Genomic DNA, 18,076 nt, shown 5'->3' on the forward strand with positions numbered 1-18,076 from the left:
GGTCAGAAGTAAAACACTTGACCAAAGACTAGAGACTGCAGATATGAGAGTTTTGAGAAATATTAGAGGCATGAACAGATGATATCAATGGCAATATATTAAAAATGAGAATATTAGGAAAGAACTTGACATTGTCAGCATCCGCAAATGCGTTAGCAGAGCTAATCTCAGGTGGTATGGTCACATAAACAGAATGGATGAGAAAAGATTAGCAAAACAAGTGTTCTCTGCCAGGTTGGCAGGAAAACAACCCAGAGGAAGACCAAGATATAGGTTGATTGATACAGTACAAAGTGCCTTAGACGATAGAAATATAATATCTGATAATGTTGGAGTCTTGACAAGTAACAGAGACTGATTTGGAGGAAAATTGTAGATATGAAATTAGTAATGATGTAAATTTTTCATGTAGTACTATCATATGCTGTACACCCCTTGAGGAATTTGATATTGATGAAGACAAAAGTGAGTTAAAATTTTATAAACAACAACACTTTTGTTGGATCTGTCATGTTTTTTTTAAAGAAGTATACCACTTAGGGCTCTATCACAGACATTTTGATTTTCTCTTGCACTATAATTGGACTGTTTTATTTGTAAAATGATTCTAATATAGTGTCATCATTAATACTTTATTTTCTTCATTTTCCTTAGATCTCTCATATTTGTGGTCTCCAGTCTTTGATGAGATTTCATTTTTAACTTAAATCTTAGATACATTTGTAAAATTGGCTTGAAAATTGCTTTGTTATTGCTAGCTCAGTCCCTTAATACAGTTGTTTGGAAGTTTTTCCACTATTTTATACTATAAATTAAAGCTACCAAGAAATTATGTACTTGGTTTAATCCTTTATCCAAGTGTAAGCAAACAAGTTTGTGCCTGAACTATTTCCTGGACTGAGGCAACTTGTATAAAGAAGCTGATGACTTCACATCACTTGCCTTAGTATCCCATAATGCAAAGCACATCTCCATGTGGACATGTAATAGTTCAGAAACAAACTTGTTTGCTTTCACTTCAATAAAGGGTTAAACCAAGTATATAATTTCTTGGTAGCTTTAATTTATACCCTTAATACAATACTATACAAATTCCAGTTATGGCTTCTGTTTACTCTTGTAATTCCTTCTGCATTAATCATATATATTAAACTCCCCTTATTAACTCAGGCAAGCATAATGTATGTTAAAGTATTCTCAAGTTAGTCCCATCTATTTTATTGGGGATAAAGAATAATTTTAAGGGAAAATCTGTCACCCCCATTCAGTTTCATTGTAGCAACAGAAGAGAGATGATAAAAAAGAATTCAGCATTAAATAAGGTAGTATATCTTCATCTTCTTATTTGTTAGACTCCATGGCATATCACAGCCATGTAACTTTCCTTTATAGAAACCTAATTAATGCTATAATAGGGGAGTTATGATTATGTAGATAGTTTATTATGGCTATTAATTGTTTTCCATATGTTGCAATTAATTTTAACACTTATTGTATGACTAGCTTATTCTTTTGGTCTTGTTCTTTCTTTCTTTCTCTGTCTCTCGTTCCATCAGAATTTATTCAGCTAGCTTCAAAAATGTACCAGCCTTACTTATTATTCTATTATCTATTTTCATATGTAATTTTTCCATCATCACTAAAAATTGTGCCTAATTAGCTAAAATGTGTTTGTTGGTTCACAACAGAGAAAGTAGCTGATTTTTTCATAGTTATAGACTTTTTGTTGCTGATTTTCATATCAAGTCTGTTGCAAGTTATTTAATTTGGAGACTTTCTCCATTTGAAGATTGCCTCTGTAATTCTCACATCCACTTATTTACTTTTATAAATAAATAGGACTGTTCCAGTTATTTGGGATTTTATCTAATAATAAAGCTTCTGGATTATGCAGTGTAGCTAGCCACCTTCAAAACTTTTATACTACCATTATTGAGTGTAGCATTTCAGATCAAATGTTATATATTCCTATAGAAAGTTTTTTCACTTGGTTACAAAGTAAATTAACTTGCCAAGAAATCATATTGTTTAGTCCTTTTCCCAGGTGTAAGCAAACAAAGTTTGTGTGTGAAGTTTCTTCATGACTAAGCTACTTGGATGTAGAGTTGTTGGATTCATGTCAGTTGTCTCAGTATTGCAAATTACACTTTCTTGTGGATGTGTGTATATTGCTATGCATTATGGGAAGGCTTACTGTCCAAGACCATATCAGCAGGAACCAGTTCCAAGAAGATACCAAGGTTGAATGAATTCCAAAGTGATGCATTTTCCATATAAAAGTTGCACTTTTTATCCAGTGGCTTCCCCTTTTGCAAAATTAGCAGAAGTCTCTGCCCTTATTCCCCCCCCCCCCCCTCAAAAAAAAAATTCTGGATCATAAAGAATAATCCATTGTCACTTTGCATGTGGGGCTCCTCAGAAAAAAAATTCATGCTTTCATAAAAGATATATAACACAGACTTCCTTTAAGCCATTCCAAAAATTAGCTATCCTTATTTGCTCACCAAAAGAATTCTCTGCAACATCATGATCATCCTAGTGTCTATAATAGTTCTTGCTCCTGTAAACTGACAAACTGGAAAAACAGCCAGTTATCTGGATAAAGACAAATGAAGAACATACAGAACAGAAACTATATCCAGTTCTACACTACATCTCTTCTGATGCAGATTATGCCATTGATTGAGAAGGCGATTCAAATCTGAAAGACTATTTCTAGAGTACACTACAGCATTTCGACATTATCCGAACCTGAACAAATACATCTGCCTTAGTGATCCAAGGTGAAATGCTGGCTTAATAATTTAACAACTGAATAAAGTTTGTTAATTATCCATAGATGTGGGTTTTCTTCTCTAAATCTGATTTTTGCAAGGACTTTAGTTTAAATACTTTTAATTCCTGACTTACCAGGAACTTGCAATATGATATCTCATTTTCCCGGATTGTCGCTTTTAACTTCTTGAGTCTATTATGATACATTCTGATTTTTTTTTCTATCCTTGCCGACAGTTTCAATGCATACTATGCTGCTGATTGAATCGAATCAGTGTCATCTTCAGATTTTACCAATGAGTCTCTGACATTAAACTTAACCTCATAAAGACAAAAGTTATGGCAACATGTGAACTTAATGATTTTGAAGTAGATGGGGAGAAAATGGAAGAAAATGGAAAAATAAATGTTGAAAGTTTATTTTTCACTTGGTTATAGTATAATAAATTTAGTTTAATCCTTTATCCAAGTGTGAGCAAACAAAGTTTGCGCCTGAAAGTATCTTCAGGACTGGGGTAAGGTGGTACAACACTAGGGCACTCCTTGCAAAAGTGGAGCAAGCTACCAACACTCCTATCTCAGTATCTCCCATAATGCAAAACACATCTCCTTGTGGATATGTCTAATGTTATGCATTAAGGGAAGGGCCACAACACAGACTAGTTTCGACCTTTATTGAGGTCTCTTCAGTGGGAGCCAGGCCCGAGTGGAGATACAGGCAGAAGCATTAGCAGGTCTCTACCTATAGGAGTTGCCAAATGGTGTGCCACCCTTTTTTAATAAATTACTCTGGATTTAGAGAAATATGTTGAAAGTTTATTTTTCACTTGGTTAGAGTATAATAAATTTAGTTTAATCCTTTATCCAAGTGTGAGCAAACAAAGTTTGCGCCTGAAAGTATCTTCAGGACTGGGGTAAGGTGGTACAACACGAGGGCACTCCTTGCAAAGGTGGAGCAAGCTACCAACACTCCTATCTTAGTATCTCCCATAATGCAAAACACATCTCCTTGCAGATATGTCTAATGTTATGCATTAAGGGCCACAACCCAGACTAGTTTCGACCTTTATTGAGGTCTGCATTTTGAAAATTATGGAGACAACTACCGTGCTTGAATAAAAACTTTAGTTTAATATAACTAAAATCTACAATTCGACATTTTGACCTTTATGTCAAGGTCATCTTCTGGAGCATACAAATATACACAGGAACAAGCTATACTACAATCAAACTGGTTTGTTAAAGACATTGACCAACTGCTACGACAATTGTTGGCCTGACTTCTGGTGGAAAAAAAAAAAATTAAACATAAAAAATTGTACATCAATGCTAGAGTCCTATTATTTGTGTTGTCTACTATATACATATATTAACATCATTCCAGCCAGTTGGAGTGGAATGGTTTCTAATACTAGCGGATTGGCTAGAGTCCCAACTTATGTTGAATCTTTCATATTAGGTAGGCTGAATGTGTGCCATCCAGATCCTTGGAATTTTCATGCCATCTTTGTTATTGATATTTGGGCAGTTTATCAGGATTTCGCAGGATTCCTTAAATTTGCTTTCGTACCAGGTTTTTGTGTGGTGTAAGGAGCAGGTGCTTTTCCAGTTGATTGGGTGTAAGGTTTTAAGTGCGTGGTCTGAGAGGCCTGCTTCACCATAATGGTTATATTTAATGTGTCTAATGTGTTCTTTCTTGCGTATAGGGATTGTCCGTCCTGTTTCACCAATGTATAAGTTACAGGTGCAGCGGATGCAATAGACTCCAGGATGTGCTAATGGGAGGAGAGGATCCTTAGAGGAGCTGAATATGGTTTTAAGTTTAGTGGGTGGTTTAAAGGTGGCATTGAGGTTATAATGTTGTAGGATTCTGTTGATTTTTTCCGATAACCCTTTAATGTATGGGATGGCTATGGTTTTACTGTAATCTAGATTTGTTTTTGTTGTAGTTTTATAGAGTATTTTATTGACAGTATTTTTGTTATAGCCATTATTTATGAATGTGTCACTAATGATTTTTAGTTCTTGTTTCAGGGCTTGCTGGTTAGAGCAAATAGTTGTGGCTCTGTTTTTAAGGGTGTTAATGACTCCATATTTTTGTGATGGGTGGTGTTATGAATTCGTATGTATTGGCCAGTGTGTGTCAGTTTTCGACCGTTTGTCGGTTTTTTCCACCAGAGGTCAGGCCAACGATTGTCGTAGTGGTTGGTCAATGTCTTTAACGAGCCAGTTTGATTGTAGTATAGCTTGTTCATGTGTATATTTGTATGCTCCAGAAGATGACCTTGACATAAAGGTCAAAACGTCGAATTGTAGATTTTAGTTATATTAAACTAAAGTTTTTATTCAGACATGGTAGTTGTCTCCATAATTTTCAAAATGCTTTATTGAGGTCTCTTTATTAGCATTAGCATTAATGCATAACATAACTCGACCTTTATTAGCATTAGCAGGTCATCTCTACCTATAGGTAGAGATGACCTGCTAATGCTTCTGCCTGGTATCTCCACTTGGGCCTGGCTCCCACTGAAGAGACCTCAATAAAGGTCGAAACTAGTCTGGGTTGTGGCCCTTCCCTTAATGCATAACATTAGACATATCCGCAAGGAGATGTGTTTTGCATTATGGGAGATACTGAGATAGGAGTGTTGGTAGCTTGCTCCACCTTTGCAAGGAGTGCCCTGGTGTTGTACCACCTTACCCCAGTCCTGAAGATACTTTCAGGCGCAAACTTTGTTTGCTCACACTTGGATAAAGGATTAAACTAAGTTTATTATGATCTTTAAAGATATTAGCCTTGCAACAAAAATCAGAATCGTGAAAGCAATGGTATTCCGTGTGGTACTGTATGGATGTGAAAGTTGGACCCTGAGAAAGGGTGAAAGAAGATAGATGCATTTGAATTATGGTTTGGAGATGCTTACTAAGAATACCATGGACTGCAAAGCATACCAATAAATCAGTGATAGATAGAATAAAGCCAGATTACTCCCTTGAAGCTATGATCATCAACCAAAAATTGTCATACTTTGGACATATTATACGAGCAAATGAGAGTCTGGAGAAGATGATGATACTTGCTAAAGTTGATGGAAGGAGGAGAAGAGGAAGACCAAGAATTAGATGGGTGAATGGAATTAGATAGGTGGATGAAGCAACTGGAATGCACCTGGAAATTCTAAAAGATATGGCCAGGGACAGATCTGAATGAAGAGTGCATGTTCATAGAATCACCAGGAGTCGAAAATGACTTGATGGAACATAACAAAACAATAACTCTGACATTGCGATTCTTGTTTTTAAATCCCTCATTTTATATTTGTATATTTGAGGTTATAGTTAACCTCTGAAAACTGGTCAACTTTGATTCTTTTTTAAAACTGTCGTACACTTTTATTTTCTCCTAGTGTGATATTCGTTTTACCTCTTAAACTAAGCGGTTTCTTAAACTTCCTATTTCAGATCTTATTTATCCTATTCTTTCTTGAAAGTCCGATATCATTATCAACAGTAATTATTACCTTACTGTAAGTAAAATAATAATTACTGTAAAGTAAATAAAGTAAAAATAAGACAACTCTTAGTCTTATTTCTTTGTATTCCACGTAAATTTATTCATACTTGTATGCTGGAACATGGCATAAGTAATATTGGTCCATGCCCTAAACCAAAGATCAGAAATGGAGAACATCAGTTCAATAGTGCAGATCATTCTGAGGAGCTGATATTGATTCACAATCACAAACCACAGCTTAGTGATTGTGAATATAAGAATAAAACTGAAACAGAAATACAAAGGAAAGTTCCAAAAGGCTAGAGACATCTCAAGACTAAATGAAGACAGGCTAAGACCAGCATATCAAAACATACTGGAAACTAAGTTTAAGACCACAAGTGAAAAACAAACTATAAACACAAGAGCAGAATTACTGACTACATTACTAAAAATGCCAGTAGAGGAAGTAATTCCTGAAAAAAAGAGAAGATCAATAGGAAATGGATAACTCAGGAAACCCTGAAATTGGTTCAAGAGAAAAGAGAACTGAAACTTAAAAGAGAGAATTCAGAAGCAGCAGACCAGTTATACCATCAAAACTGCAATGAAGTACGGAAAGCAGCAAGATCTGATAAAGCCAAATGGCTGAAGGACTAATGCAAAGACATTGAATGACACGGTACTATGGAGAACACAAAACTAGAGAGGTCTATAAACTTATAAGAAATGCCAATAGGAAGTGGCAAACCAGATCAGTAGCAGTCAAAGATGAAGAAGGTAAAGTTGATGGACAAGACTGAAATCATTCATACACAGATGGACAAGATATTGCAGTAAACTATATAAAAATCAACTAAATAATACTGCAACAGAAGTAATCAAAGAACTAAAAAGCAATCTCTCCACCAGCAGAGATCTTTGAAAATGACATCTTGGAGGAGGAGGAGGTGAATAAGGCTATAAAACATCTCATGAACAACAAGAGTTCTGGAAATGATAACATAATAGGCAAGATGCTAAAATATGCATAAGCTATGCAATGAAATATGGAGATCAGGGTATGCTCCCGAAGAGTGAAAAAAATCGGTCTTCGTTGTTCTTCATAAGAAAGACAGTGCTTTAGAATGCACCAATTACAGAACTATTGCACTGATGAGTCATCTTGGCAAAGTGTTGATGAAAATACTTACAGAATGCATGAAAGGTCATATGGAGGTACATCTTCCTGATGAGCAAGCCGGATTTCGAAAAGATTGAAGTGCAGTGCAACAAATACTCACACTAAGATTAATAGCAGAGAAAGCTTGAAAAAGAACAAAAAGATATACTGCTATTTCATGGACTTTCAAAAAAGCATTTGATAATATTGGCCGAAAAGGGGAGATATGATTGAGACATTCAAATTGCTGAAGGGTTTCTATAGGATTAAATCAGAGGATATTTTTGAGATCAGGACTGGTGGTGGGATAACTAGGGGACACCTATGGAAGCTGAACAAGAGTGTGGTTAACAAGGGTGTTAGAGCTGGGTTCTTTACTTTTAGAGAGGTAAATGAGCGGAATAAGCTGCCAGAGTGTTGTGGGTGCTATGACGGTGAGTGAGTTCACGGCAAGGTATGATAGATACTGTGAGAATGTCATATAGTTGTGTGGACATGATGTTTAGGGGCCCCCCCTCGATGAGTCTAAGGACTCCCTGGAGTCGACTGTAATAATAATAATAATAATAAAAAAAAGGTTACTAAAGAGATTCTATAAGATTGACACAAAAGAAATTTTTCAATACATGAGGAGTAGGGGAGAGAACAAAGGGCATCCCTGGAAGTTGTGTATGAGTATGGTCAATAAGGGTTTGAGGACTAGGGTCTTTTGCTTGGAGAGTGGTGTGTGAGTGGAATGAATTGGCAGAGGTAATTGTGAATGTCCCAGAATAAGTTTAATATATATATATATATATATGTATATATATACCGTATTTTTCAGACAATAAGATGCATCCCAAATTTGTGAGATGATTTTTAGAAAAAAATATTTTATTATATAAAGATATTTACAAATTCATACTTAATTTTTATTTATTGTTACAATCATTTGTATTAGCAATATTCAGTTCATCTTCACTCTCGGTACTCTCACTCGTCTCGTTAATGTCACCGTTCGTATTACTTTCGTCTGAACTATTGTTGTCACTCCCTTCAAAAACCGTCATCTTTGGTACTGTCCATCACATTACTTATCCCACATTTCTTAAATGACTTTATGTTCATCTCTTCTTTTACAGCTTCCCATGAATTTTTCACCCAGGTACATACTTCTGAAATTGTATGCGTTTCATACGTCCTGTTGCTGTAACATCATGATTTGGCTTTGCCATCCATTTGTTGCACTCTTCCCACATAAAATTTTTGAATGGTTTATTAATAGATCCATCCAAGGGTTGTAATTGACTTGTAAGGCCTCCAGGAATGACAGCTAATTCTGTATTCATTTCTTTTAAAAGCTTCTTGGTTGATTCTGTTTTATGCGCTCTGAATTGATCCTACGCTACCATCGCAGGCTTTTTAAACAACGCACCTGGACGTTTTGCCCATATTTTTTGTATCCATATTTTCATTCCTGTTTCATCCATCCAGCCTTTATCTGGAATGTGGATAATAATGCCACGAGGAATTTCATCTCTCGGTAACGTTTTTCTCTTGAGGATTAACATGGGGGTGGGTAGTTTTGTTCTGTCCACACAACAAGCTAAAACTACGGTGTAGTGAGTTTTTTCTTGACCTGTTGTTTTGATCACTATTGATTTGGTGCCTTTTGAATCTACTGTCTGATTTGAAGGAACATCAAAAGTTAGAGGCACTTCATCCATGTTCGCAATTTGATTAATCTCAAAGTTAAATTTCCTTCTTGCTGATATGACAAATTAATGGAATTCTATAATTTTAGCTTCATAGTCAGCTGGCATTTTTTGGGCGAGAGTGGTTTTTGTATGCATGCATAACCTGTGTCTTTTCATAAATCTAAAGCACCAAGACCAGTAAAATCCAAAATTCTATTAGCCCATTGTTTCACTTCAAAAATTATCATTTTCATAGAAACAGATATTCCCATGTTTCGATGATTTGTTACCCAATTTTTCATTTGTACTTCTAATTCTGACCATTTTTCTAGGTGTGAACGGAATGTTTTCTTGTGTTTACATAGGCAGTTTTAATTGTTCCTCTTGTTTTCTCCACTCACGAACCATTTTTTCTGTTGGTGGTGGACCAAACTGTCTTTCTGCTGCTCTGTTTCCATATTGTTTTGCATAATTTATCACATTTAATTTATAACTCACATTATATGAAAGTCTTTTTTGTTTTACACTCATTTTTTCTAATTTTAAGATAAAAATTTTAACGACTTATAAAAAAATAATTCAAATGAGCCGTACAAAAGTGCATATGTTTACACACTAATGACTGTTGATGCTCTAAATTGGTAATTCACCCACATGCAGTGAGATAACTTAGGTACCTACCTTCAGTGGCGTACTTACTAATTTTATTAACATATTGTGCCAGTAAATGAACTCCGCTAACAGCTTCGGTATGGTGTAAAGATTCGTATTTTAATGTTACCTTCAGACCATAAGACGCACCCCAATTTTCAGTCAATTTTTCTATGTAAAAAGGTGCGTCTTATGGTCCGAAAAATACGGTAACTTTTTTAGTTTTTGGATCATGTGAATGACAAAATTAGATAAAATAAAATTGTCTTCAGCACATAGATATAATTTTGTCCAAGTTCAGTTGTTGTGATAATGAATGATGGCATACAAAAATGCAGTTATGAAACTTGCCATTTTTGTGGTTTTATGATCATTTACTTAATTGTGATATATTAATATTTTTATGTTAGGGGTTTTGCTGGCCTAGTTGGCCACATAATTAGTGTACCTGCTCTTCAACCAGCATGCTGCAGGTTCAAATCCTGCTGTGATGGATGTTTATGATTGTCTTTAGGTAGGGAGATGAATTTCATTGTTCGATATGAGACCACTGCTCTGTTTATGGGAGGCCTGAAGTGGCACTCGAAAAAGTGCTATCTTTAGTTTCTGGAGCATAGTTTCCAGACTGTGTTACGAATAAATTAAAAATTTGATAAAAATTGGGAAAAATATTCGTAGCCCACCCATGGTACAAAATTGTACTATAGGTTTGCAAATAACCTTTTGTGAGTGAGCACAACATAAAAATAATTAAAAAAAAAAAGAAGTCAATTTAGGCTGTTTTGTTTTCATTAATGTAATTACTTGTAACATTGTTTTTGAAAATTTGAATTTTTTTTTTTAATTATTGTTAGGTCTTTTACGTCCCAGAATACAATGTTCTTTCTTAGCTGCCCGTTATCATGGAGCACCATTTTATCCATCACCTGCAGTTCGCTACAATTATCCTCCCAACATAAGTAAGTACATTAAATGTAAATTCATTATCATATTTTGATTATTTGTGGTGACAAAGAATTTCAATATTTTTATGATTCTTGTCATTTGCCTTCTTGCTTTTTGATATTAAGAGAATTATTTAAAAAAAAAAAAAAAAAAAAAAAAAAAAAAAATTGCATCTGTTTCCCCCAGAATGCTTGCTTCCTTTTTTTTTATTAGAGCATATTGAAATATGGTAGGAGATCTCAGAAGGTCTCAGCTTAATTAAGAAAGGTTTACAGATTTTGGAGGACATAGATTCTAATGACGAACGAATTGTAGCCACAAGGCAAGGAATAAAAAAATCACTGGCTTGCTATGAAGAAATTTTGCACGACAAGAAAAAGACATTATGCCGTCAGATGAATCTATTAGATTTTATGAAACCATTGACACAGAAATAACTTTCTTTTTTTTATGTATGAAAAACTACAATTATGATTATATTTCTTAAAAATATAGGTGTTTTTGTAAACCTTTGGTCCCAGTTGTATGTTTGTATATATAAATTACATGCAAAATTATACCCCGAGTTACACGAATTCGACTTGCGCACTTTTTGTTGGTCCCACGTAACTTCGGGGTATCACTGTGTGTGTGTGTGTGTGTGTGTGTGTGTGTGTGTGTGTGTGTGTGTGTGTGTGTGTGTGTGTGTGTGTATATATAAATTCATTATGGGAGATACTAAGACAAGTGATGAGAGCTTGGTCCACCTTTACCCAGAGCCAGACCTGGGTCTGGTTCCCACTGATGAAACCTCAATAAAGGTCAATACCAGTCTGGTTAGTGGCCCTTCCCTTAATACCCGCATGTCCGCAAGGAGATGTGCTTTGCATTATGGGAGATATTAAGACAAGTGATGAGAGCTTGGTCCACCTTTACCATGAGTTGCCTCAGGTGCAAACTTTGTTTGCTTACACTTGGATCTTCTTCTTTGCAGCTTTTCCCACTTTAGGGTCACTGTTTGTGGTGAGTCACCTCCACAACCTCCTGTCTTGGGCTGTAGCCATATCCAAGTTCTTCATCCTCAAGTCCTCCTCCATCATCTCTTCTTTGGCCGTCCGCATTTCCTCCTCCCTTGCACATCCATCTGCATGACCTTTCTTCCCACATACTCTTTCTCCGTCCTCATCACATGACCAGACCATCTCAATCTCGCCTCCTGTATCTTTGCTCCTAAGTTCATAACTTTCACCATTCCCCTTACATAGTCATTTCTCAGACGATCCTTTCTGGTTACACCGTACATCCACCTAAGCATTCTCATCTCTGCTACCTCCATCCTGCTGATGTTATTTTTCCTCAGGGCCACAGTATCCATAGCATACGTCATCGCTGGTCCCACTACTGTCCTGTAGATTTTGCCTTTTAGATTGATTGGCACCCTCTTATCGCATAGCACTCCCGCCATCTCTCTCCAGTTCTTCCATCCTGCTTGTATCCTGCATCTCACTTCCTTCTCAGCCTCACCATCCTCTTTCATTGTTGAACCTAAGTATCTAAAGTCACTGACCTTCCTGATGACATCTCCTTCCAGCTCTAAATCTGTCTCTTGGTTGCCATCCACATTGCAACACATAAACTCTGTCTTACTTCTGCTCAGTCTCATACCTCTCTTCCAGTACTTTCCTCCAACTTTCTAGTTTAGCTGCCACTTCTCTTGATTCTATACACAGCACGATGTCATCTGCATACAACATAGTCCAAGGCGCGTCTTCCATCACCACCTCCATCACAATATTAAACAGGAATGGACTTAATGCTGATCCTTGCTGCAAGCCAACTGTCACTGGAAAACTTTCTGTCTCTCCCAGGCAGTTTCGAACTCTTGTCTTCACATTTCTGTACATCCTGCATCAACCTGACATATTTCTCCGCTACCTTCTTCTTCTCCCTTGGCACTCTATCATACGCTTTCTCCAGATCAATAAAAACCAGGTGTAGCTCCCGTTGCTTCTCTCGAAACTTTTCCATCATCTGCCATAACCCAAAGATAGCATCTGTCGTCGATCGATCAGGCACGAAGCCAAATTGCTCCTTTGCAATCTCTACCTCCTTCCTCAGTCTTCCATCAAGAACCCTCTCTAGGATCTTCATTGTGTGTGGGACATCAACTTTATTCCTCTATAATTCTTACAATCTTGGGCATCTCCTTTACTCTTGTAGATGGGGACAAGAGTACTTTCCCTCCATTCCTCAGGTATATTTTCCTGTTGACAAACTTTTATGAACAGGTCCCACAGCAGGTCAATTCCCACTTCCCCTAGTGCCTTCCACTGGGATCCTATCAGGGCCTACCGATTCTCCATTCTTCATTCTCTTTATGGCTTCCTTTACTTCCACTCTACTAATGTTCTGCATCATCCCCTCATTAGGCTCCTCCATCTTCTCTGTGAGTCCTTGCATTTTCTTCATTCAAAAGCCCTGCAAAGTATATTCTCCATCTGTTTCTTATATCCACGTCCCTCCTTAATACCCTTCCTCCAGAGTCTTTTATCTGCCTCACATGTATGATATCCTTTGATGCCTTGTTTCTACATTTTGCCAGTCGATAAAGCTTTCTCTGTCCTTCCTTTGTTTCTAATTGATCATAAAGGTCTTGATATGCCATGGCCTTCACCTGTGCAACAACTCTTTTGGCTTCTCACTTTTTGTCTATGTATTCCTCTCTGTCCTCTACCACTCTGGACTTGTCCCACCTCTGCTTTGCCTTCCTCTTAGCCGTCACTGCATCTTGTATATTATCATTCCACCACAACCCTCCTTCTGCTCTCTAATCTTTCTGGATGTTTCACTAAGCACCTCAATTGCACAGCTTAGAATTACATTTGAATTATGTCTCCACCAATCTTGTACACTTTCTAGTCCATCCGAAATCCTCTCTAATACCTTCTACCTAAAACGGTTCCTCACACCCTCTTCTTTTAAGCAAAACCACTTAATTTTCTTCCTCCCATAGCTTCCAAAAGTTCTTATCTTTGACTTTATTTTAAAGTCTGTGCACAGCAGCCGGTGTTGCTGCGCCACCTGATCTGTTGGGATTACCTTACAATTTGTTGCTGCCTTAAGATGTTTTCTTCTAGTCAAAATGTAGTCTATCTGTGAACTATTGTTGCCACTTCTGAATGTTAGTTATCAAATGCTCTTCCCTCTTGCAGAAAAAGGAGTTCACAAATGCCAGATCAAACGCTACTGCAAAGTCCAAAATCCTCTCTCTCCTTCCTGGTTCATCATTTCCACTCCATGGCCACCATGCACCCTTTCACATTCCCTATTCTGTCTCCCTATTTGTCCGTTCAAGTCTCCTCTGACAATCCAGTTCCCTCATTTCTTCATCTCGCACATTCCAGAATTCATCTTTCTCTTCTGCTGTACAGCCAACTTGTGGGGCGTATACACATAAGATGATCAGTTGTTCTTCTTCAAGACCCAGTTTCATTCGTGTGATCCTGTCATTCCTCCTACCCACTTCCAATACGTCGTCCTTCATTCTGCCACATACCACAATTCCGACACCATTTCTTGCCTCTATTCGCTCCAGAGTAGAACAATTTATACCCGTCTCCTAGTTCCTTCACCTTTTCCCCCTTCCACCTTGTCTCCTGCACACATAAAATGTCCAACTTCCTCGTCTTCATCATGTCTGCCACCTCTCTTCCCCTTCCAGTCATGCTTGCAACATTCTCTCCACTTACTGGGCTCGCTTCTTTAACCGCACCCACCCTTGATGCAGTAGCCCTGATCCACTTCTTGCAGCTGTAGGGCAATATGGTTGCATGTCGCTTAAGGGGTATGTCCTAGCCTTTGTATCACTTTCTTTTAGACTCATTTGATCATAGCTAGAGCTGGCAGTGAAGTTTTACGACCAGATGCCTTTCCTGACGTCAACTCTCACCATTTATCCGGGCTTGGAACCGGCACCAATTGGAGCTAGTATCCCCCCCCCCCCTTCATGGCATACTAGCTCCGAATACTCTAATAGCATTGGGGGTAAGGAGCAAGAAGGGAAGAAAGAAGCAAAGAAAGAAGGGGAGAGGACCACCCTACAGATAATATAACAGATGTATATTACATGAAGTAAGGCATGGTCCAGCATCAGGTACCTCGGGTTTGCCATGCTTGTACTCACTAAAGTGAGCCCATGAGGATTTGCTTACACTTGGATAAAGGTCATGATTCTTTTAGATAGGCTTATATATTGGTAACACATGATTATTAAATTATTTAAGGAATTTACAACATATACTGGAATATTAATTAAAAGAAACGTTAATAAATACCTCCTATATTTCGGCAATGTCTCATTGCCATCTTCATGGGAACATACAACTATGACACATGGATAAAGGATTAAACTAAATTTATTATAGTCTAACCAAGTGGGAAAAAACTTCCAACAATCAATTATTTATAAATTGAGATTCTCTCTCTTTCTTTATTTGATGAAATTAAAGACCGAAACTCAAACTTTCATGGAAGTAAATTCTATCAATGTAAATTTTTTGCCTAAGTAAGTTCAGTATGTTAACAATGGAATCACAAAATTCAATAAAATAATTAATTTTAAAAACACCTCTGCAGTATAACATAGTAGCTGGTCAGTAAATTCCTAATAAAAAATTTATTTTTTTTACATAAATATAGAGCCAGTAGGCTTCCTTTCGGCAATGTAAACATTATTTAAATTAAGCGTATATTAAATCCCACATTGTTTTTAAACCGAATAAGAAACTCAAAGATCGGAATCAAAGAGCCTAAGTAAGTTCAGTATGTTAACAATAGAATCACAAAATTCAATAAAATAATTAATTTTAAAAACACCTCTGCAGTATAACATAGTAGCTGGTCAGTAAATTCCTAATAAAAAATTTATTTTTTTTACATAAATATAGAGCCAGTAGGCTCTATATTTATGTAAAAATATAGAGTTTCATGCCGAATATAGTAAATTATAAAAGTATCGGCAACTACTAGCGTAAGCTAAAGCACGTAGTCCAAGTATGTAGTATAAACTAGTAGTTTATACTACTAGTTTATATTCCCCACCTTTGCAACTCGTAGCAAAGGTGGGGAAGATCTGATCGCTATTCTTAGTATTTCCCATAATGTAAAACCGATCTCCTAGGAGATATATAATGTCATACATTATGGTGGGAGGTCACTGCCCGTACCGGTTTCGATCTTTATTGAGATCTCATCAGTGAGTTACTAGACCAAATTAATACCAGGGGATAAACCCCCTGGTATTAATTTGGTATTAAAATTTTAATACCAAATTAAAATTAAGTTGGTATTAAAACCGGTCTGGGTAGTGACCTCCCACCATAATGTATGACATCATATATCTCCTAGGAGATGGGTTTAACATTATGGGAAATACTAAGAATAGCGATCAGAACTTCCCCACTTTGCTACGCGTTGCACTAGTTTGTACTACGTACTTGGACTATGTGCTTTAGTTTACGCTAGTAGTCGCCGATACTTTTATAGTTTACTATATTCGGCATGAAACTCTTTGATTCCGATCTTTGAGTTTCTTATTCGGTTTAAAAACAATGTGGGATTTAATATCCCCATAATTTAAATAATTATTTTTTTATTTTATTTATTAGAAATTTATGTATGTGAATTTCTAATTTATATTTCATTTCCATCTACTTGCCATATGCTGAATACTTTTCTTGAAACTGCTTTGGCATAGTCAGAAAATCTAAGTTTGGATAGCAATCTGGACTTTTGGGTAGAAATGGGAGATGAACACCTTCATTCTAATAAAAATTATTTCACTTATTTGGTTTTAGTTCTGTCACTTCATTCTCTGCTGCATCTGCAAGATATTATATTCCTACCAAAAGTCCCTGAGAGGTTTCTCACTCTCAATGGCCACAGTAGCTTGAGCAGAAGCATTTCTTAAATAAATATTTCTTGACGGCAGCAATAACATCTTGGTCTATGGATAGCATTAATGGTGAATGTATGAATGTGTTCATGTGATGACTGTTGTATAATTGGTCATGGATTGCATATTTGCATATATCACAAGTTGAGTACTCTCTGTGTGTGTGTGTGTGTGTGGGTTGGTGGGTGGGTGGGTGGGTGTGTGCGCGCTCCACATCTCAAATTCCTGATGTGTACTTTCAAGGAGTGTACATGGTACTATGACCGATTACATGAATAATTTCACATTATTATTAACTTCCTACAAACAGTTTTCCTCCAAATTAATCTGCTATTGTCTGCTAGGATTCTGTTATTATCAGCTGTTAAATTTTGATCTTCTAAGCACTCATTACTGCATTAATCCTCCTAGATCTTGGTCTTTTTCTTGATGTTTTTCACTATCCTGCCACCAGAGACCGATTTTGCTAACCTATCCTTTCCTGTTCTTTTTAAGTGACCATACCACCTGAGATTACTTCTGCTCTCACATTCCTGAATGAAATTCCTTTAAATTAAATGCATCATCAGGAATGAAATTAAAAATTAACATATATTAATTTTCATTAATGATTCTGCATTTGATGCTATTTGTTCATTCCCCTGATTTTTCTCATAACTTTCATATCTGTGAATACTAATCTTTGATCATCGCTTTATTTTTTAACCCACTCTCAGTCCAGATTTGAACACTGTCTTGTATACTGCTAAGTTACTGTTTTGACTAATTTGTCTCTTCCATATTGATTTATTCATTTGACTACCTACCATTCCAACATTAGTTAATCTGTTGTTTATTTCCATATTTAATTTGCCACTCTCACTAAAAATTATGCTTAAATACCTCAAATGTTTTGCTGATTTTATAGCTTATCCTTTCAGTATGCAGCAGGTGTTTTTAGTATTACTGCCTATTTTCTGATGTTAAAGATACCAAGCAATTTTAAACCTGGTTTTACTCCATTTTTTCCAAGTGAGCAAACAGACAAAATGTCACGTTTGCGCCTGCAATTGATGCAAGACTAGCTGATCCCACAGGTAGTGCAAGACCAAGGCAACTCGTGGTAAAGGTGGAGCAAGCTCTGATCACTAATCTTAATATTTACCCTTAATGCCAAAACACATCTCCAAGAAGGGGATGTATGATGTTTTGTATTAAAGGCAAGGGGCCACTACCCAGACCGGTTTCGACCTTTATTGAGGTCTCATCAGTGGGAGCCAGGCTAGAAATACCAAGATTTAGTAATGCAGAGCTTATAAGTATTTTACCAAAACAAGTTACCATAAGGTGTTTTAACCTTATTAAATAAAAATCTCAGGAGGAGATCTAAATGTAGAAAGTATTTTTAACTTGGGTATAATTATGTTAAAGATACCAAGCAATTTTAAACCTGGTTTTACTCC

At 36.5% G+C, this 18,076-nt stretch overlaps 1 protein-coding gene across 1 annotated transcript in view; it reads left to right on the forward strand.

Annotated features, from left to right (window-relative positions):
• The window catches only part of BRWD3 (bromodomain and WD repeat-containing protein), a 451,316-nt gene that overhangs the window by 84,524 nt on the left and 348,716 nt on the right, over positions 1 to 18,076 (forward strand). Inside the window, 1 exon segment of the mRNA XM_090409588.1 lies at positions 10,612 to 10,716. Coding sequence (XP_090265714.1) covers positions 10,612 to 10,716 — 105 coding nt within the window.

The sequence above is a fragment of the Typopeltis vanoorti genome, chromosome 19, assembly GCF_054136105.1.
Source record: "Typopeltis vanoorti isolate ZY-2024b chromosome 19, IOZ_Tvanoo_1.0, whole genome shotgun sequence".
Taxonomy (NCBI): Eukaryota; Metazoa; Arthropoda; class Arachnida; order Uropygi; family Thelyphonidae; genus Typopeltis; species Typopeltis vanoorti.